The 22,962-nt window shown below is 47.3% G+C and overlaps 1 protein-coding gene across 1 annotated transcript in view; it reads left to right on the top strand.

Moving 5' to 3' along the window:
- The window catches only part of MIPEP (mitochondrial intermediate peptidase), a 133,506-nt gene extending 111,369 nt beyond the window's left edge, over positions 1-22,137 (top strand). Inside the window, exons 18-19 of the mRNA XM_065896321.1 lie at positions 190-263; positions 22,040-22,137. Of these exons, the coding sequence (XP_065752393.1) occupies positions 190-263; positions 22,040-22,137 (172 nt within the window). The remainder of the gene's footprint in view (positions 1-189; positions 264-22,039) is intronic.
- Positions 22,138-22,962: the final 825 nt, after the last annotated feature.

Genomic DNA, 22,962 nt, shown 5'->3' with positions numbered 1-22,962 from the left:
TTACAGTAAATATATCACCACTGGTCTGTCTTCATAGAGTAGGTTAAAAATCGGAATGAGACTTTTAGAAGCCAGAAGATAATGCATGGCAGCTTTTCTGAATCTGACATCAGTGTGGCTTCACTTGGGGGACTCAGGCGGGTGTGGGTGGGTACGTGCAGGCTCCAGTGACAGTCCTCTTCTCCCCAGGGCGGCGGGGGAGCGCTACCGCCGGGAGATGCTGGCGCACGGCGGGGGCAAGGAGCCCCTGCTCATGGTGCAAGGTAAGCCCAGTGAGACGCGCTTTTTTTTTTTTTAAGGTTTATGTGTTAACATTAGCACTTTGGGTTTTGTTTCGTGTCATCTGTAATGAAAGATGTTTCCAATTTTGTCTGTTTTTTCTTTTAAAGACATGATGCTTCAGCTGTGCACTTTGTTCTGAGCATCTGTTTCATGGTGTCCCACATAAGTTAGTGTGATTTATTTAGATTGAGAAAAAATTTCAGGCTTTAACTCTGAAAATGTTACTAACACTCTAATAGCAAACTGTTAAGTTATTGTGAATCCTCAGAAAGTCTGCCTTCAGATTTTAATACTCATTTCTTACTCCCTTACGAAAGCCTAGCAATACATCCGTTAGAAATTCCAAGGCATCAGGGTGGGTTTTTTACTCAAAAAATGAGAACCTATTTCAGTCTTAGACATCTCACGATGCTTGTTTTCCTACGTGCTTTTTAAGTATTTCCACGGAAAATTTAATTGTGAATGGAAGTGACCGTCGTGATGTTCCTTAGAATGTTCTCACAAATACTGCAAGGAAACGTGGGTGATCTTGGGTGCTCTCAGGATGCCGGCATTTCCATGCAGCCGGTCCCTCTGACGACCTGATGAAAGTGCATTTAGGAGATGACTCCCAGCCTTAGGGGGATGCCGTCTTCCTAGTGGCAGCGGAGCAGTCCTGCTCGTGATGGGTTGAGGTGACGTCCCTCGCGCACATCTGTTGCACCTGCTGTCCCCTCGGGCAGGGCTGTAGCTGCTCATTCATCCAGCCCGGTGGCCGAGAGCTGCTCACGTGCCAGGCATTGGAGGTGACAAAATCCCGCTGGGGACCTCGATTCCGTCAGCTTTTCTGGGAGGACGTGTTCGTCCAGGCTCAGTCTGCCCACTGCCGTGGCCAGTGCGTAGAGCGGGTCTGCCAGCAGTTTCCTGTAGCCCGGCCCTGCTGTGCTTTGGGGGTGATGCCGGTCTCCCCATCTGTGATTGCGAGAGGGTCACCCTCTCGACGAGGAGGCCTGTGATGCCCCCCACTTTGCTGGCGGATCCTGCCGGCCCTTGTTGAATTCTGCTACGTCCAGTCACTGTTTTACTGATTAATGAAATCTTCCAGCAGCCCTCTCAGGTGGGGTGTTCAGTACCTTCTTACCGATGGTGGAACAGCTCAGGCCCCGGCCCTGTGGTGCAGCAGGGACGGAGGAACCCCACCAGGATTGGAGCCTGGGACCTCCGACCACAGGGCCGGAGCTCTGAGCAGCTCCCTGGGTAGGACTGCCGGCCGTGGGCCCCTGTGGACTCGGTAACAGTGAAATTACCTGGCTCGTGATGGCCTACGTGGCGCCCTTTGGGCCGGTAGTTTGTGGTGCTGCGTGGACAGCCCGCTGTGAGTGGGGGCAGAAGAGGCTCCAGGGCTGGTTCTCATGCGGATGTTCTGGTGGGAAAGCTCTCTCAGCAGTGGTGCTTAGTTTATCCTTCCTGACACCAGGGTCTAAACGCCGTCTGCACATAAATATTAGCTTACATATGGCTCCAGCAAAAGAAAAATATTCAATCCTTTTCAGTGTTTGTCTTTTGGTTGGTGTATTTTCCTGCTCTGCTTCCAAGATGGTTGTATCATCTCTCTGGAAATTCTGTTCTTCATATGAAACATTTTTGTGTGAAGAAAAAATATTTTTCCACGAGAGAAAAACAAGCCTGTGGTTCAAACTAGAAATGAGAATGTATTCAGACCACAGCTAACACCAGCAATAGCACTGCTCGGCTTGTAAGTGTTACCCTTTTCCTCAGTGTTCCACCGGACCTCCTTAATTCACGTGATCGGTTACAGGGCGGATGAATGGGGCCACGCGTAAGAGGGTGTTATGCCAGTTGTCACTCCGTAGGGTTGGGTTTGTAAGACAAGATCAGCAGTGGCGTCCCCTCTTCCTGTGTGCGAATGGCCGGCCTGCACCCCCAAAGCAAGAGCGTCCTGCATGATGGCTCCTAGCATCGGGGTGGCCCTAGGAGGAGTGACTGTGAAATTACTCAGCGTCGCGATATGAAAGAAAGAATAAATATTCTAGTTGGCATTATTCTTTCATGAAAATGTAATTTTTAAAGGTGCTTCATCTGTTTTATTTAACTACTTACTAGGTAAATGTAAAGAATTATGTTACGTAGCAGAAGGTAAAGAAACTGAATCCGTACCTTCCAGTTATGTACCTCTGTGACCAAATGCCACCTTTATTAACCCCCTTACTTAAGACACAACATTTCAGGTGAACGCCGAGCCATTCCTTAGTCAGGATACCGTGCGCTGTGCTGGTGCTCTTTGTATGACCTACTCAAGTCAAACACAGCCGTGCTTTTGATCTTTGAACGATAAACGCCTCACAGGTGAACCTTGAGCTCGCTGGCCTTTTTTAGAGTCGCCTCAGGTCTGAAGGGAGCGCCGCCGCTGCGCCAGGAGCCTCGGGGAAGATCCACATGAGGCAACACAGACTTTTCTTCAAGGGCCTGTAGTTTTTTCCTCTCAAAACTCTAAACACCATTGGAAGAAAACAAAAAGTGGTTAAGAAAGTATTTCCTTCCTCGGGGGGCGGGGAGGCAGGGAGCCGTCACATCACACAGTAAAACAGAATTGGATTTGCCATTGCCAGCTCCGGTACTTAGCAAAGTCCTCGACCAACTCGATTTCCCTAAGGGACACAAAACGTGATTTGACACCAAAACACTTTTCTAATCTGCAGGTTGAAATTGTGTCCTTATCTAGTTGTAAACACATCCGTAGCACATATAAAGATGTTATAAGCAGACTATTCAGTTACTTTAATCCTCCACTAAAACACAGGGTGGCAACACACCTGACTGAATTCAAGTCTCCTAACTGCCGAGGATTCTGGGGTGAGTTGAACTCTGCACATTCCATACAGTGTTTTCTCGTTTAAGTATCACATTTCTTAGTAATAAGAGAACTTAGTTTTTGCTTAAAATAAACCAGGATGACATGACATTTTCATTCATTTTGCCATATACTAGAAAAGTTTTTAGGTGTGCTGTGGTGAACATGACCCAGAGTTCAGTTTCTGCAGACCATTTCAGAAAATGAATGTCTCTCTAGAAAGATAAACAGTGAGTTTGTAACAAGGAGGTAATACCTGGTAGCCACCTGGAACGAGAATTGTTTCTACCACAGCAGGTAGAAGAGGGGGATTATACAGCTGTTGGGGGTCGGAGCTGTATTATTTCAGCAGTTCAAGAAGGACAGGTGAAGTCCCCACAGGAGGTTACATCTTCCAGTGTAAACTGCTTTATCTTTTACGTTATCCGAAATTCTTGAGTAAATGGCCCTTGTTGAGTTTTTAGGTTCAGATGTTACTTATCTTTAAATAACTAGGAAAAAACCAACACATTGAAAGACTTGCACTTGCCAGGTGCTTCCTGCTTTGCTGCTCATTGAATCCCTCTAAAGTAGGTCTGATTTCCCCCTTTCCATAGATAACGAGGCTCATTCTCCTCCCTGCCACCTTCCTTCCGATGCCTGCGTCTTCCTCAGGCGATCTTTCCTCCCTGCCACCTTCCTTCCGATGCCTGCGTCTTCCTCAGGTGATCTTTGAAGGCTGACGTGAGACTGAGTTGGTCTTAGAATGTGAAGATGTCAGTGGCCTGAGCCTTGAGGCCTCAGTGATCCCCAAAGTCTGTGTGTTTTCAATGTCACATCCTAACTATTCCCATTGACACTGGTGAGGCCTGCCTGACAGCCGCTGATGAGCAGTAAAATTTTCCGTGATCTGTTTTCATATAAGCTCTTTAGACTTTTGTGGCGAAGCTATCAACTTGAGTCACAGTCGTTCCCGTGGGATGATTCTCACCACAGCCGCGTAAGCAGGGTGCCCACCGAGTTTCACATTTCTGCTTCTGGTTATGGATCCTGTGTGCTCTCGCCTGCAGCCTTGGCACAGAGGATTTTGTGGGGAAAGGAAAGGTTAAAGCCCAAGATTTTAGCGTTCCAAGTGGTTATTTTTAAATATTAAACGACTTTATTTCTGTTCTCCTTTCCAGAAAAGAGACTCTTAGCTTTATGACTTTTGGCCCAAAGCAGTATGAAAGTAGAGATATAACATTAGAACTTGACAGAGTTTTAAAAAGGACGAAACATCAGATAAGATGAAAAGGAATAGTAGATAAATTCTCAGCGAAGCTCCCTTCAGTCTGTTCTGTGTCGCCAGACTGACTTATGGAACCAAAGTCTAGAAGCCCCAGGCCTCACTGTAAGCTGATTAAAATCGCAAGAGCTCACACTTCTGCAGAGCTTCATGGCTTTCAAAACACATTCGTCGTTGCCATAACTATCCTATATCATCTCTTCTTACTACATTGTACTCTTATTCAAGAAACAAGTCAGAAATGTGTGGTGTGTATTCCAAATGGGCACCCTCGTCCCCCAAGGAGATTAATACAAACGGTGTACAATGGTAACCTCTCTCCTTGGTCCTAGGAGCAGGGAGCACCCAGAGCTTGGTTTGACACCTTCTCCCCTAGAGGAAGCAGGGCTCCTTGGGGGAAGGGCTGACTCTAGGGCTGGCCTGCAGCACCAGGAAGGAGGAAGGTGCCCAGGAATACACACGAGGATGGGCATGTGTGTCACGAGGGACAGGCTCCCACTATAAACGAACCCTCAACGGCCAGAACTTTAACAATTTGAGCAAAAAAGTAAGGCAGCATTGGGAAATAATACCAAGTATAAGTGTGTATCCATGAGCCCGCCCTGACAGGAACGATTGAATGAATCAGCGGGGCAGACCTCCCGTGCAGGAGAGTTCAGATGGTTTCTGTAGGTGCCCCCTGCCCCCCGAGTGTGGGCTGCATGGTGACCTCCCCCTTTCATACTGTGCTCTGGAAGAAAGGGAGAGAGACTTTACATGAAACTCTGCCTCGGCCAGGTGTTCAGGGTCAGCACCAGCAAGGTGAGTCATGCTGTCACGACCCCTAGTGTGATGAGAAGGGCACCTCACCTCTGGGGTCTTCCTTCCCAGGGCGTCACAGACAAGGGGCACCAGAGTCAAGCCTCGGCTCTCTGCGAGGAGGAGACGGCTAGGCCCGCGCTGTGCCCTGGTGCCTGCAGCAGGCTGTGCCGTGCACGCACTCCGTGGGCACCTGCTGCGTTAATGCATACTTAAGTGTTAGAGTTTACCTGGAAGAGCAGGTGTCTCCTGCGCCATTAACAACGTGATTATGGGGGATCGAACAAGATGGTGGAATAGAGGAGGGCATGGAGCTTACCTCCCCCGAGGAACACATCAAACACACATCCATGTGTGGCATGAGTCTCACGGAAAACTAACTGGAAACTGGCAGGAGGACTCCTGTACAAGCGAGGCTGCAATGGGGTAGGAAAGGAAGAAAAGTGATCGGGTCTGGACCAGTGCCCCTGGGAGGGGACTCAGAGGAAAAGAGAGACGACACAGGCAGAGACGTGCTCTGGGCAGTGAGCGGTGAGAGCCGCAGACTGGGCACCTCTGTCCTGGCGTCCAGCACAGGGCAGGTGGGCCCCGAGGCACAGAGGAAAGGGCGGGTTGAAGGCTTCTCTGGTGCTGACCAGGTTTCCGCCGGCTGCCTCAGCGCACGCTCCCGCCCCGCACGCTCCACGTCGCCGGGCAGCACGGGGTCTACGGCAGAAGACTCACGTGGGACCCAGAGGCCACTGGGACAGAGCCTGGACAGGGTGGTGGCAACCAGTGTTGGCGCCCACTCAAGCAGTCCCCCTGAAGCCCAGAACTCTGACAGCAGCTGCTCCACCACAGCTCACAGCCCAGTGTGCACTGAGGCTCCACTTGGGCCCCATCCGCCCTGCATTGCAGCCCTACAACGGGCAGGGGCGGCCATGAGGGACGAAGGGGACTCTCTCCTGAGGCTTTCTCCACAGAGCCAGGGAACACGGCGGGCACCGCACAGGCCGTGCGTCAGAGACAGCCCAGACCTCTGGCTGCAGCCAGCATGTGCCGACAGCCTGCACAGGCCCCCTTGCTTCAGCATCCCCGCCTCTGCAGCAAGGGTCCCAGCGTAGGGAGCAGGGAAAGCACGCATGTACAGGGAACAGAGCCAGCCCAGGCCTGACCCTTGGGGCTTCTGCTCCAGCACCTTGGGGTCAGATCCCACCCCCAATAGGGCAGTGATGGCCACTGAGCAGAAGGGAAGTCTTGCTTCACACCCAGCTCCAGCTCTAGCTCCTCCAGCCCCAGCCCCACCCCTACCAAGGTGATAGCTTCCAGCACACCCTGAGGAAGACACAGCTTGTGTCCACATCAGATCAACTTTCCCACCAAAGGCATTAGACACTCACAGTCTGTATAGGGCCAGTCCCTCATACGAACGTGGTCCCTTCAAGACCACAGTAGGAAACTGTTGCATCTAAATTCACAGAGGCAGAGGAATTGCTCTCAGTTGAAATAATAAGAGAAAACCCCTGAAAAAAGCAATAAAACAGAAATAATTTATCAGATGAAGAATTGAAAGCATCGGTAATAAAACTGTTAATTAGAGAACAGTGAGCGTTCTAACAAGGAACTAGAAAATATGGAAAAGACCCAGTCAGAAAAGAAGAATTCAATCACTGCAATGGAAACACACACTAGACAGAATGAACAGCAGACGAAGCAATGCAGAAGAACACTTAAGGAAGATACAGTAAATGTAAATGTAAAAAAAAGTCAATGTAAAGGTTACAAGATCTCTGGGTAACATTAAGCATACCAACATTCACATTATAGGGGGTCCCAGAAGAGAGAAAAGGGTACTGAAAGTGTATTTGAAGAAATTATGGCTGAAAACTTCCCAGATCTGGAGAAGGAAACGGATATCCAGAGGGTCCCAAACAAGATAAACCCAAACAGACCCACACCAAGACATTGTAATTAAAATGGCAACAGTTAAAGAGAGAAGCCTAAAGGCAGCAGCAAGAAAAAAATAACCATATACAAGGGAATGTGCATAAGGGTACCAGCTGATTTCCCCCACAAGCTTTGCAGGCCAGAAGAGACTGACACGATATATTCACAGTGCTGAAAGGGAAAAGCCTGCAACCTAGGATACTCTACCCAGCATGATTTTCATTTAGAATCTAAGGAGAGAGAACTTCTCAGACAAACAAAAACTAAGAGTTCATCAATGCTAAACCTACCCCAAAGGAAATATTAAAGAATCTTCTCTAAGTGGAAAAGAATCTACAGGAAAGGGAAAACTCCGTAAGGACTGAGGATCAACCACTTAAATAAGCCAGTACGAAGATAAAAAGACAAGAAAAATGTAAAAGCAACTATAACGATAATAAGCAGTTAAGTGATAAACATGAATATAAAGTATGACATCAGAGTCACAGAGTGGGGGAGGGGTAAAAAGTGTGGGTCTTCTAGAACATGAAGTTAAATGACTATCAGTTTCAAACAAGTAGGTAAAATTATAGATCAGTATATATATAAACCCCATGGTAATCACAAATCAAAAACCTACAATAGATACACAAAAACTAAAAAGAAAGGAAAACAAGCATACCACTAAAGAAAATCGTCAAACCACAAAAAGGGAAAAAAAAAGAAGAAACGAACAGAGAAGAACTAAAAAAAGCAACTGGAAAACAAGGGAAAAAATGGCAGTAAGTACATACCTATCAGTAATTACTTTAAATGTCAATGGACTAAATGCTCTGATCAAGAGACATAGGGTGGCTGATTGGATTAAAAAAAAAAAACAAGACCCTTCTATATGCTGCCTACAAGAGACTTACTTCAGAGCTAAAGACACACACACAGAAAGTGAGGGGATGAAAAAAGATACTTCATGCAAACAAATGACAAGACAGTGGGCAAAGCAATACTTACCAGATAAAACAGACTTTAAAACAAAGGCTATAACAAAAGACAAAGAAGGGCATTATACAATGATAAAGGAACTCAATATAAGAAGAGGATATTACACTCATTAACAAATAGGCAGCCAGGACAGGAGCACCTAAATATATGAAGCAAATACTAACAGACATAAAGGGAGAAACTGACAATAATACAATAATCTTAGGGGACTTTAACACCCCACTTACATCAATGGACAGATAATCCAGACAGAAAACCAATAAGGCAACAGTGGTCTTAAATGACACAACAGACTAGTTTGACTTAATTGATATCTACAGGACATTCCATCCATAAACGGCAGAATACACATTCTTCTCACGTGCACATGGAATGATCTCTAGTATAGATCACATGCTAAGCCACAAAACAATTCTCAAAAAATTGAAGAAGACAGAAATTATATCAAGCGTTTTCTCCCAACCACAACAGTATGAAACTAGAAATCAGTTACAGAAGGAAAAATGGGAAAAGAACAAACACGTGGACACTATAAAAACCAGTGGGTCAGTGAACAAAGCAAAGAGGAAATCAGAAAATACCTCGAGACAAGTCAAAGTGGAAATACAACTCTCCAAAATCAGTGCAAGCAGAGGGAAGTTCACGGCAATACAGGCCTTCCTTGAAACACAAGAAAAATCTCATATAAACAGTCTAACCTACCACCTAACGGAATTAGAAAAAGAAGAGCCAACAAAGCCCAAAATCAGGAGAAGGAAAGAAATAATAAAGATCAGAGAAAATAAATAAAATAGAGATAAAAAATAGGAAAGATCAGTAAAACCAAGAGCTGGGGGTTTTTTTGAAAAGATAAAATTGACAAACCTCTAGCAAGGCTCACCAAGAAGAAAAGAGAGAGGGCCCAAAGAAACAAAGTAAATGAAAGAGCAAAAATAACAACCAATACCACAGAGATAAAAAATCATAAAAGAATACTATGACAATAAATAGGACAACTTAGAAAAAATGGACAAATTTCTAGAAACATACAGCATGCCAAGACTGAATCAAGAAGAAACAATTTGAACAGACTGATCACTAGCAGTGAAACTGTAAAAAACTCCCAGCAAACAAAAGTGAGGACCGGACAGCTTCACAGGGGAATTCTACCAAACATACAAATAAAAGCTAATACTTATCTTCCTCAAACTATTCCCCAGAATTGAAGAGAGTGGAACACTCCCAAGGTCATTCTACAAGACTACCATTACCCTGATACCAAAACCAAAGACGATACAAAAAAAAGAAAATTACAGGCCAATATCTTTGATGAATATAGATGCAAAAATTCTCAACAAAATACTAGCAAGCCAAATCCAAAATATGTTAAAAGGATCATACACCATAATCAAGGGAGATTTATTCCAGGTATGCAAGGATGGTTCAGTACTCGCAAGTCAATCAGTGTGGTACAACACGTTAATAAAAATCAAATGATCGTCTCAAAAGACACAGCAAAAGTATTTGACAAAATTCAGCATCTATTCATGGTTAAAACTCTTACCAAAGTTGGTATAGAGGAAATATATCTCAACATAATCAAGAACATTTATGACAGACTACAGCTACCATCATACTCAGCAGTGAAAAGATGAAAAAAGCCTTTCCTCTAAATTCAGGAACAAGGCAGAGATGCCCACTCTTGCCATCAATTTAATATAGTATTAGAGGTCCTAGCCACAGCAGTCAGACAAGAAAAAGAAATAAAAGGCATCCAAATTGGAAGGGAAGAAGTCAAACTGTCACTATTTGCAGATGACGATATTTTATATAGAAAACCCTGAAGTCTCCACCAAAAAACTGTTAGAATAAATAAATTCTGTAAAGTTGCAGGATACAAGATTAATATACAGAAGTCTGTTGCTTTTTCTATACACTAATAATTAACTATCAGAAAGGGAAAGCAAAACAAAAAAATCCTATTTAAAATCACATCAAAAAGCATAAAATACCTAGGAATAAATTAACCAAGAAGGTGAAAGATCTAGACACTGAAAACTGTAAAACACTGATGAAGGAAACTGAAGATGATACAAAGAAATGGAAAGATATCCAGTGCTTTGGATAGGAAGAAATAATATTGTTAAGATGGTCATACCTCTCAAAGCAATCTACAGGTTTAATGCAATCCCTATCAAGATACTGATGACATTTTTCACATAACTAGAATAATCCTAAAATTTGTGTAGGACCACAGAAGACCCAGAATTGTCAAAGCAGTCCTGAGAAAAAAGAACAAAGCTGGAGGCATAACACTCCCAGACTTCAGACTGTACTATAAAGCTACAGTAATAAAAAGTGTGGTAATGGCACAAAAACAGACACACAGATCAGTGGAACAGTTAGCCCAGAAATAAACCCACGCACCTATGGTCAGTTAATCTACAACAAAGGGGGCAAGAATAAACAATGGAGAAAAGACAGTCTCTTCAAAGCTTAACAGCAAAGGAAACCATCAATGAAACAAAAAGACAACCTACAGAATGGAAGAAAATATTTGCAAATGGTATGACCAACAAGGGGTTAATATAAAAAAATATATAAACAGCTCATACAACTTAGTATCAAAAAAACAACCCAATCAAAAAATGGGCAGATGACCTGAATACAGGTCATCTGTGACCTGTGGCCAACAGGCACATGAAAAGATGTTTAACATCACTGATTACTAAGGAAATACAAATAAAAACGACACGGAAGTGTCGTCACACTTGTCAGAATGGCTGTCATCAGAAAGTCTATAAATAAATATTGGAGAGAGTGTGGGGAAAAGGGAACTCTCCTGCACTGTTGGTGGGAATGTAAATTGGTACAGTCACTATTGAAAACTGTATGAAGGTTCCTCAGAAAACTAGAAATAGAGTTACCATATGATCTAGCAGTTCCACTCCTGGGTATATATATATGTAGAACAAAACGAAAACACTAATTTGAAAAGATACATGCACCCCATTGTTCATAGCAGCACTGTTTACAATAGCCAAGACATGGAGGCAACCCAAGTGTTCATCCAGATGAATGGATAAAAAAGGTGTGATACACACACACACACACACACACTGGATTATTATTCATCCATAAAAACAATGAAATTCTGCCCTTTGCAGCAACGTGGATGGACCTAGAGAATATTATACTTAGTGAAATAAGACAGAGAAAGGCAACAAATACTGTATGATATCACTTATATGTGGAATCTAAAAACTAAAACGAACATATACAGCAAAACAGAAACAGACTCACAGATCTAGAAAACAAACTAGTGGTTACCAGTCGGGGGGAGGGAGTGGCCAGATGGGGTAGAGGATTAGGAGATACAGACTACTATGTATAAGATAGATAAGCAACAAAGATACACTGTACAGCACAGGGAATTACAGCCATCGTCTTGTAATAACTTTGAGTATAATTCATAAAAATCCCGAATCGCTACGCTATACACTTGAAACTAAAATAAAACTGTAAATCAACTCTACTTCCAAAAAATCGTGATTATTAGAAAAGGGACAGGTTTTTATTCACATTATGAAATTTTTTCTAAATATTTTGTCGGCCCAAATATTTTTTGTGGTATAACTTTTATAACGCAAAAGAGAAGCAGGTCTAGGAAAGACGTCTGTCACTCAGCGGCTCCCTCTGCCCTGACTTCAGTCCCCATGTCTGCTCAGAAGCCTGGATGCCAGCTTTGCTTTTGTGCCCTGCTCGCCCACAGCAGGACTCCTGCTTCCCCGGCCTCAGTCCCTGGGGCGGGGGGGAGGAAGCCCCCCCCCAGGCCATCCACTTGCTCTGTGAGGTGCTCTGCCCCCTGCAGAGCTTTGCCTCTAGAAGCAGCGTGTGTTTCTTACGCGCGACACACACCTGGTGTCCCACAGGGCGTAATAAGACAGGCCTGCCCTGGTGTTTTATAATTCACCTAATGCAGGACCAGGTCAGTCTGGTAGATTACTGCAGTTACTTAAGGAACGGACATTAAAGTGGAGAATACTTTCCTACTGGGGGAGGTCGGAGGTGCATTCTGCCACCTCGTTTCTGGCACCGGGCACTGCACTCTGTTACCGAAGGTGAGTCCGCTCTCGGGGCTTTGCTGCAGTGGACTCTGGCCGCAGCCCTCGCACCCCGTCCCGCTCCGCCCGGAACCCGTGGGGACCTCCGGGGCCGAGTTCTCTCAGACACACCACCTCCGGGCCTGAGACTGAAACCTCTGTCCAGGGCGCTGGCTTTCATTCAAAACTATTACGGCAGTGTCCTTGTGTTAGTGACCAGTAAGTAATCTGATTGAATGAAAAAAGCTTTATGTTAGTTGTTGATGAAGTTAATTCATTTAACTTAGTGAATATTTAGCAAATACTTGCTGCTAACCAGGCATTTCAGGGACACAGAAATAAGAACGATACGGATCCTGCATTTACTTGAGGGGTGTAGCATCCTGTAGGAGTGACGAAGAGGATCCCCTCTGGGCCGTGTAGGCTGAGCCTGGGCACACGGCTTGGGGACTTCAGGACTCTGGGGGTTCAGCCCTCCGACCCGCCAGCTACCTTGCACCCACGTCCTCTGCACTGGTGGACGAGGCGACCGTGAGCACTGGGGGAAGGGGCCGTGCGGAGGGTACAGACCCAAGTGGGCAGGACAGGCCGCCTGCCTCGGGGGGCTCTGGACACGCCCCTCACGCTAGCAGCCGCGTCCACTCCCCGACATGTGTCCAGTCTGTTCTGGAGGCAGGCTGCCCCCTTCCTAGAGCTCATCACATTCTTTGCTTGTAAATAGCAAAGGTGGAGCTTGGAGAGAACAGATAGTAGAGTTAAGAGATGCGAAGAGCTGAGGCTGAAAGACAAGGCCGGTATTTCAAAGACACGATAAACCAGGAGAAAAGGTGGGAAATGCCCTCCTGGAAAGAGCGCCGTTTTTCACTTTTCTGAGCGCATGGACTTTGGGATCCCAGGAATAAGCACCTTCTGTGGGTTATGGTGTCTTGTTGACACATCAGAAAGATAACCGCGTCCCGCGTGCTATAAACCGACGGGCGTTGTGTATAATTTGGGGTGTAGGGCGGTGGGAAGCACAGGCGCATTGATCTCTTCACCTGGGTAGGAGGAGTCGGCCTTTACCAGGAAGCGACAGGCCTTTCCTTCCCTAAACTTAGCCCAGAAGTCTCTACTACCCTTGGATTCCCCCCCCATTTTACTGTCAAATGCTCCAGTGAATAAATTCAACCAACATAATTTTTGCTAGCTAAGATGGTAAAAAGCCTCTGGGAAAGTAGGTTTTAAACAGAATTTTAACTTTAACGTGTCGACCGCACTTTGCATTGCACACCCCGCGTGGTTCTGGCCCTGGGAGAGCGAGTGTGTCCACTGCACGCTCATGGCCGCCATGGTCCAGCCTCTGCTCCTGCCCTCCCGCTTCCAGATAGTCTGCTTTATAACAGGTTTATAACAGACGACAGCACGCCACAAGGAGAGTCACTCTCCGGAGAGGAGTGGGGACAGTGGCCCCTTAGTGCACCCGCGCTGCTCTGGGGAACAGAAGTAAGGCCGGGAGAAGCCGATGGGCCCCCTCGGTGGTGCAGAGCCCTTTACCAGCACCCGTCCCCCTGGACAGGCTTTCAGCCGCTGTTCACTTTGGGTGGGCCGTTTTCTCTGAACAGCAGCGGACTTGCTCTCTGCCTGCTGCGTGCATGGGACGGGCCGTCTCCCTTTGTGCCCCTGGAGCCTGACTGCACTGAGGTCTCAGAGCCTTTCCCTTGCGGGTAGATACCCTGTAGGGGACTCACTCCAAGAAACACCAACTATTCTGTTTCCAGATCCTGTTGCGTAGACAACGTTCTAACAGGAACGTAGATAGTATTCTTTGGAGTCTTCTGACTGCTTAGGGGAAACATCATAACGCGCTCTTTAAAGATGGTCGTTACAGAGGATGTTCCTGACGCGTGGGTACAAGTGTGCTGTTAGAAAAGCAGGTGTCACCTCCTCAAAGCTCTCACCCTAGACTCCCAGCTGACAGGATGGGGCTCAGAGCTTCCAAGGCTAAGGAATTAGGGGCCACAAGCGTCGTGGCGGGGCTGATGCTGGGGACCCACTGAGGAATCTACACTCCAGAGTCCACTGATAAAGGGTAAACTCGTACTAGTAGAGACTTCGAGCAGATTTCAGTGGAAGAACTGAAACTGACATTTGCTAAGCACCTCCGGGAAGGTTGCCAGAGAGCATGGAGATGGGGACGTCTCTCCTGGATCGCCTCCTGAAGGATCCTTTGCAAGGTATCTTCTAGTGTTTGGGTCTTTTCAGCTATCTCTAAAAGGAACTTTTCCCGTGTGACTCTTATGTAACATCACTAATAATGAAACTAGATTAAGGCACGATTATACCTAAACCTAATCAAAGTTTGTAAGATAGAATAATCCCTCCTTAATCTCAGAATTTGCACATCTCAAAACATTTGACTACCATGATCACGTTCTTTTTTGACCCCATCACGTCAGGGTACGTCAAGTAAGACACGTTTAGTTTCTTAATCCCTCTTCTTATAGCACTGAGTATGTTTAGTTTAAGCTGTAGGGTCAGGACAATAGCTAAACTCCACTTACATTTTCCCTTCAAGCAGTTTAAACAAAACAGAGCTTTAAAAAATTCTTAAAATCTTAAACCACACCCTCAAAGTAACTGGAATTTCAGCCCCACATTCATTTTTGTCTTCTTCCTGCGCGTTTTTTTTTTTTCACTTCTGGGTGGGAATTTTATTAACATGTTGCAGTAGCCTTGTGTACTGATTTTCCTAAGATACTTTAATGTTGGACATTACCAGTAAGACTAACTTCTACTACTTTGGTCTTCTCCAGTTGAACGGACAGGAGAGAGAGCAGTGCTGGCAACGTAGCCATAGTGAGAACCACTGTGCCCGCGTGCTGGGTGCTTTGCCAGGTGCCGTGCCAAGCACGCACGCTTAGGTAACCTCTTCCTGCCCGAGGTCACACCGCGGTGGGCAGCAGAACCAGGATGCCAACTCAGGCCCTCCGACCCGTCCTGTGTGGACTGCTGGTCTCGCAAACTTCTCTTTCAGGTTAGGCCAGGAAGCTTTTGCTTTGGAAGTAGCTGCGTGCATGTTGCACTGTGTCTCCCCTCTGCTCTTTCATAATTTTCGGTGACTGAGTTGCCTGGTACGTTCCCCGGGCAGGACATCACAGAGACAGATCTGAAAGACCACACATGCTAACTAGACCTGACGAGGTGTCAGCTGCCGTCCGGGCAGTAGTGGTTTTATGGCAAAATAAGGTTTGCTGAGTGAGAACGCGTGAACGCAGGGCCAGCTGTGGCACCTCACCACACACCCACTGGCAGAAACCTTCTTTTCCTGCACACAGTAACAGGAGTACGTGGGGAGAGCACGTCAGGGAAGCAGACCTAGAATCCAGCAGCGCTATGGGACCTACCACACAGTTTCAGTAACGGGGTGGATGGCGACCCCGAATAACAGCCAAGTAAATAGAACCCCTCCGCCCTGGCTTGTCTGGCTGTTTACCCAGCGTGGCCTCTGCAGTAGCTGAGCGCTTTCTGGAAGAAAGCAGTGGCAGCGGGCACCTGGCTTCCCAAGGCTGAGGCCTCCCTTTTGTAAACGCGCTGATTTTTTCAGAGGGTGTGTACATGTTTAACGTGTGGGTGTGTTTGTTTAAGGAAGGCACGGAGCTTCAAAAGGCAAGATGTTTTGTAACCCAGAAATGTAACCGGTAAATGGAATGGTTGAATCTGACGATGAAATTAGAACAAACTGATTAGTAAACAGAACACGCCCGTGGGCTCCCCTTGCTGGGTTAGCTCCCACCCAGCAGGAAGCCCTGCGGGCAGGGACCCCAGAGGCAGAGCCATGTCTCCAGTGTGACAGGTATTAGCCCAGCCGAGGGGGCAAGAGAGTTCTTGAGTTTGAAGGAGGAAAGGCATTTCACTTTCTGGCTGACACCCTCGTTCCCCCGAGAACTGATTGCAGATAGTGGGAACCACCTTTAGGAAAAGGTGTGGGCAGCTGCAGCCTCGCAGCCCAGGAAACTTCAAAGGAGAGAAAGATGAGCCAGCTGCCCGAGGCCCGGGAGAGACAGCTCTGGAATGAGCTCTGATCTCCTAAAGTTCACTTCAGCCTCTTCAAACTGCCAGGCCAGCCTCTGTACTGGAGTTCTTCATCAGTCTGAGCCAAGTTTGACACACATAATTATTTCAGCATAAAAAGCAGCCGTGAACTATCACCATGGGCTTTAGAACCGAGGGGGGTGGTGGAGACATGCAGACTCCTCACCCGTTGCCCAGTCCGTGCGGATAACCCGATGTTTGGTAACAGGGGACGGAGCCACGGCAGCTGAATATGTAGGCGAATCGCAGGCTCAGGGGTTCTGGTCGCTTCTTTTTTAAGTTGTGGTTAAGTGTATATAACATAAAATTTACCATTGTTGCCATTTACGGCCCTGTGCGATCATCACCGCTGTCCAGCGACAGGACTTTTCCATCGTCCCAGTGAGCTCTTCTTGATAAACCTTTTATCACAGCTGCTAACAGGTAGAAATGGATTGACTCTAGTTCCTTCTTCCGTTTCCATCTTTCCGTAGATAAACAGTTATCTCATAAAAAGCAGATGGCAAAAGCCAGAAAAAAGCAAAGCAAGCAATGATTCATTAGCTGGGTAATTAGCTTGCGATTGTGTTTGATGATAATGTCCTAAATACTTAATCAAAGACCAGACTTTGAAATTCAACTTGTGCAGAAAAATAAGCAGCCTCATCCTTCAACTCTCGAACTTTCGATCTGAAAGCTCTGATGGTTCCTGTTAGCAGTTAGGGAGCATTTTCCATGAGTTAATCCTTAGAACAATCCAGCAAAGTAGATGACATTATGCCAGATTTTATGATCCTCAAACATTGTATTTCACTCCACCCGTCTGCCTCTGCTCCGACTGCTTCTAGCAGAGGAACGGAGCCCCAGAAGTTACGTGACTGGTCTGAAGTCCCTAACCAGGTGGCTGATGGGGTAGCTCAGGCCGCTGCACCAGTGCCTAAGGAAGAGTTATCTTTCCACTCTTCTCCTCCTTGGTAACCCTTCAGAGGAAGACATCGGGATAGGGAGGAGAATGGACTGAAATTTTGAATTATAAGATGCTGTGCGGAAGCAGGGAATGTCCCACTCAGCCTAAAACCCTAACCTGCCCAGCACTTGCTCCTGCATGGCAGCTCCTCTGCTTTTCAGAGCTGGCTTCTTGTCCCCTAGATAAATGACACCTGTAGACCTTAAACAGAAACCCGACAGACATACCTTCATTTAAACCAAGTACTGGCGCTGCGTCTGAAATACAAGAGTATGGTTGCTTTCATCTCTGATTTTAAAAGAACTGGGCAGGGGCGGGTTACGCGTCCCGACCGCCTCAGGCACTGATTGAGGGCCTGGCCTGACGGGTGCCCAACCCATGCACCTCCACTGCACCTTGAGGCCCACAGTCAGAAGGGTGTTCCCTTCCCCGACCCCACCAGGAAGGAACCCATTTCAGGAGGACCCTGGAGCTGCTGGGGCAGTGTTCCCGCCCCCTCACCCTGCCCACCTCCCACTGCAGCGGCCAGGGCTGCGGGCGGAGCCGTCTCTCTCCCTGCTGGGCCAGGGCCGCTCTCCTCTCCCCACCAGTGGGCTTGGACAGAGGGAATCTGATAGGAAAGCCTGCTTGTGTGTCACCTGTTTACTTTATCTGTGGGGAAGAAGACATGGTCATTTAAATGAAAAAAGAAGAAACAAAACCCACCTGCTTCTGGTCTAAACCGTGAGTCTAGAAAGTTGGTCCTTAATCAGACAGAAATGTCAGTGTCCCCCGGGCTTCGCTCAGTCCCTCTTCATAACATGTGAACCAATCTTTTCATCAACTGGCAATCTACTTGAAAGGAACAGAACCAACTTAGACTGACCAAGCAGAAAAGGAGTTTGGGGGAACAGTACAGAGGTCGCCACGGAGTCAAAGGGAGAAGCCGAAACACAGCTGAGAGCGCGTGGCTTCCGGGGCCGGCGAAGGGCGGGGACGAGCTCCTCGGGGTTGCCGGGTGCCGCGTTCAGCCGCCCCATGGTCCGCAGCTGCTCGTCCCTCCGCCCCGGGAGCAGGTCCTGGAGGGCGCGGAGATGGGCAGCGAGGCCTGCCCCCCAGCTGCCGCAGTGCCGGGGCCTCCGAGCAGAAGCCCCTCCTGCCTCGTGACGCAGTCTGCGACCCTCGAGACCGTAACTCAGGGCCGTCAGGCCTTTTAGGGCAGCTGCCCCGTCCTTCGAGGTCCCGGAACACGTGGTTTGAGCAGAGCAGTCAGGACCAAAAGGTTCGGGTTTGTTCCAGTTTGTATCAGCGTATTTGCCTCTCTGGTAAAACGAGGAGGAAAACAAACTAAGTCATCCTCCGCAACTGCTGTGGCTCCAAGGAGGGCGGGCAGTGGAAGCCCGCTGTGCTCCCTTCCGCGAGGACTCGGCCGGCGGGCCCGGCGCACCTGCCTTTCTTACATCGCTGTCCACGCTTCTCCTTTCAGGCGTGAAGCTGCCCTCGCTTTTGTTTTACTCTTTCGGCTCCCTGGCCCCCGACTCAGGTGATGTCCACAGAGAAACGTGTGTAAACTCACCCGCTCGTGGGCTCGGCACCTCCAGCCGGGGTCCCGGGGCTCCTGCGGAATTGCACGTCTCATCACCACCCTTTTAAGACTAAGACTTGAAGACGAAGGGGACGTGTTCGTCAGCTTTAAAAACCTCCGAGTTCCTGGAATCTTTATTACCGTCCACGTACATAAAAGCCAATTTCAACTTTTCTTATTCGTGGAACTGCCTGAAAACATTGTGTTTCTCTTAATTCTTTGTGCCGAAGTTAGTTCAGGTTGACACTTGCCAAACACCTGAATCTAATTAAAGCGAGGACACCGCAGCCATATTCCAGGAGAATCCTGCCCCGGTAACTCCCCCATCCCTCTCGGTCTGGATTCTCTTTACCAGTCACATCACACACACAATTACGGAACCATTCACCTCTGACGGGGTTTTATTTAAAACTGCCCTGAGCGTGTTACATTCTTCCTGCGCTGCTGCCATGACTGCTGTTCTCTGAGACGCAGAAGTGGCTGGAGGTGGGCCTCGCCGGGGTCGTGTGCCCCTGAGGTGCGGCCGCGGAGGACAGAGCGGGGCCCTGTGAGCGTGGGCAGCTTGTGGAGGGGACGTGACACTTCACAGGGACGCGAGGGCCAAGCTTGACTGTACAGGTCGGCTCCACCTCTAACGTGCTCCCCGGGGGGGTGACCGTGTCCGTGGGTCCAGGCCTGGGCCTGCCCTGAGCTCTGCATTCCACCACGGAGGGCACCCAAACGTCATGAGCGGTTGGTTCCCGGCACTCTGTTCTCCCTCCAGACCCCAGACGCTCTGTGCGCTGCCCACCGGGTGCCTTGCCTAGGCCGCCCTCTCCACCGCAAAGGCCCTAGCTTGAGCCTGGGCCTTCCCCATCTCTCACGTTTCTGCAGGCCCCCATCTGCCCCACAGAGCCTTCGGAATCTCTGCCACGCACGACATCCTTCTCCCTCTGTTCTCCCGCTGGCTGCCATCTATGTGCTGTTAACACCCGAAGCTGACTCTTCCCCGAACGCTTTACGTGGAAAGTTTTCAGGCATTCAGAAAAGTCACGTGAACTGTAGACACTCACATACTTGCCCTTTAGAGTCTACACTTAACATTTTGCTCTGTCTGCTTTGTCACGTATCCATCTGTCCATTCCTCCATCCACCCATCATACATATGTATTTTCAGAACAAGGTGCAGACGTAAGTATGTTCTACCCCAGACGCTTCTGTGTGCGTATAACTAGAGTTCAGTGTTGGTTACGTAACATTTGCACGTGGTGAAAGGCACAAATCCTGAACGTTCCATTTACTGAATTTTGACGAGCTATATACCTGGGTGTCACAAATCACGGTCCAGAGAACTTTCCCATCACACCAGGACCTTCTGGGTCGGTCACCATCCCCACTCCCGAAGGCAACCACCGCTCCAGTTATTTTCGCCACGGCTTAGTCCGGACCTTCTTGGAAGTGAATAGAAACGAAACGGGCAGCGTGTGCTTTGTGTGGGCCCTTGTATGCAATGCACTGTCTGAGGCCCGCCCGAGGTGTTGTCTGGGTCAGTAGTTCTTTCCTTCTCGTTGCTGGTGCCGTTCCACTGTGTGAAAACGCCACGAACGTCCACCTGCAGCCTGGTAATGGGAGCTTGTGTCGTTCCACTTTAGGCTGCTGGGAACGTGCCTGCGTTTCTCTCGGCTAATGCCTAGGAGGAAACAGCTGGGTCCCGGGGCAGGTGTGTGCTGAGCTTTCTAGAAACCGCTGGACCTTTTTCTGAAGGGCTCTCGCATCTCACCGTCTGCCCCTGCTGGGCGACAAGCCATGGCGCCCGGGGCCTTGACTGCGTTCGCTGTCCTCAGCCCTGGGACTTCAGCCGTCCCGGTGGAACGTCGTGGTGTCTCTGTGGCTTTTCCTTTTCCTGGACGACAGTGATGCTGTGTGTCTTCTCAGGGCCTGTTAGCTCCGTGTTTATTCAGATAGCCTTTCTTGTGAAAGGTCTGCTCAAGTCTTTCGTCCATCTTTTATTTTTACAAGTATTTTTATGGTGAGTTGGAGTTCTTTATATTTTCTGGATACCAGTCCTGTGTGAGATATGTGTTGTGTCAGTATTTTCTCCCATTCTGTCATTTACCTGTTCATTTTTTTTTTTTAACAGTTTCTTTGCAAGGCGGGAAGTTTTAAATTTTGATGAACTCTAATGTATCTTTTTTTCTTTTATGGTTATTACCGTCTGTGTCCTAAGAGACCTTTGCCTACCTCAGAGTCACAAAGATATTCTGTGTTTTCTTCTAGACACTTAATAATTTTAGCTTTTACAATTAGGTCTGTGCCCATCTCACATTAATGGTTATGTACGGTATGTGACAGGGGTCGAGCTTAACTTTCCCCACATGGCTGTCCAGGTCCACAGGGTGTACTTCTGTGATTGTGTCCTTCCTGCCCTCATACTGTGACTTGGCCTGGTCCTTCACACAGCCAACACTCAAGGCATGTTAACAGAATTGCACTGACGATTTAGAGGAAATAGGGACTCCGGTAATCTTTTAACGTCTTGATGTTGGAATCCATTTTATAGGATCCATCCCCCAAATTGAATACTGGTGAGAGAGCCCTGTTCAACCTTGAGTTAGCATTACCTGCCAAGAGCACAGGCCGGGGCCACAGGGTTCATTGCTCGAATGTTGTCTTTGGCTTCTTGAGTGAAGAGTGGAGATCAATTCAGCTTTTTACTGAATTGCTACTATATGCTAGAGAGGGTGCCTCACTGCTTTCCAATACAGCTTCCTACTCTAGCTTTACTGAAACCTTGTATGTCAGAAGAGGAAATCTGAGAACCAGACATTAGGAGCTCTCCAAGACAGGCAGGTCTGGAGGAAAGCCAATAACTTGTGTCTGATGTAAGACTTCTGCAAGACCATTAACAGCTGAATGATTTTAAAGTGCAAAGGACTTGATAGTAACACTTGGCGGCAATTAAACATATTAAATTCTGAACCAGCCAAAGACAGCGGAAAAATTAAGTCTTCTGACATCACTCCAAGTGTATAGTAATATGTGCAAAATAAAAACCCCCGGGAAACATATCTGGCTCTAAATCTCTAAGCTAAGAGTTTGATTAGATAGTAAAAAAGGCATTAAAACAAGAAATAGCTTCGGGGCCCATGCACTGCCCAGGACTTTTTGAAACGTCCTCACAGTCAAGCTCGCGGTTCACAAAGCCGAATGTCCCCTGACCGTGCAGATTTGATGTATGTCTTCGTCCCTGTGTACTGTCTGCGGAAAATGAGCCGGCTCATCTTTTCTTCGTCCGCAGGTATGCTTCAGAGGTGTCCTTCCATCGATGACTTCGTAAATGCCCTTGTTGCCGACCTGGATATGGACTTGGAAACTTTCCTCACGGATTCTAAATGATGGGAACACCGTGAATCCTTTAAGTCAGTCACGGAGATGTCAATTTTGTTGTAAATGCTACAACTTTGAACGTTTGTTTCTGATTTCAGCATTCAATTCTGTAATAACTTATGAAAAACCTCAAACCAGTGGAACTTGGAATAAATAACTTTTTAAAATTATGCTGGCTTTTAGCCTGTTTGTTTGGCAGATTTTTGAACATAAGGAAATCCATTCAGTGAGCGAGTGCAAACCAGAACACAGAGGTGTTAGCGTCAGGGGCCAGACACCCTCAGCCCAGCCCCGCTCCTGGTGAGCTTTTCCCTGCCCGATGACCTCTACTTGGTTAGAGACATAATAAAAAGCAAAATTATTTCAGTTTGAAGCAGTCTTCAGGAAGATTAGACATATAGTTCCTCTGCATGGTTTCTTATAGGTGGCTCTGAAAACGGAATAGTCAGTTACAGTGACCGAGAAACCAAGTGTGGTTTCCAAAGTATTTGTAATCGATTGTGTTGGCTTTTCCTGTGTGTTTAGATTCCTAAACTATACAGGTGGACTCAGAACAGAGGGCAGCTGAACTCACACGTTTCTGACCTGACGATGAATATACAAAAATAAGTGCAGGTACAATTAGTAAATGATGTGTCAAGTCCAGCGACTGATAAATACGGAAGCTGGGATTCAAACCCTGTCTTGTCTTTATCCTAAACATTACTGCATACTGTACCACCACGTGTTAATAGCAGAAACGAAAGACACCGTTTAATAGGCTTTTCACACCTTCAAAGTCAAGAATTTAATTACAGGCTTCCATTTAAAATGACACCTGCTAGTGGCCTCTTC

Source organism: Phocoena phocoena, chromosome 18, assembly GCF_963924675.1.
Source record: "Phocoena phocoena chromosome 18, mPhoPho1.1, whole genome shotgun sequence".
NCBI lineage: Eukaryota > Metazoa > Chordata > Mammalia > Artiodactyla > Phocoenidae > Phocoena > Phocoena phocoena.
This window is presented reverse-complemented; position numbering and strand designations above follow the sequence as displayed.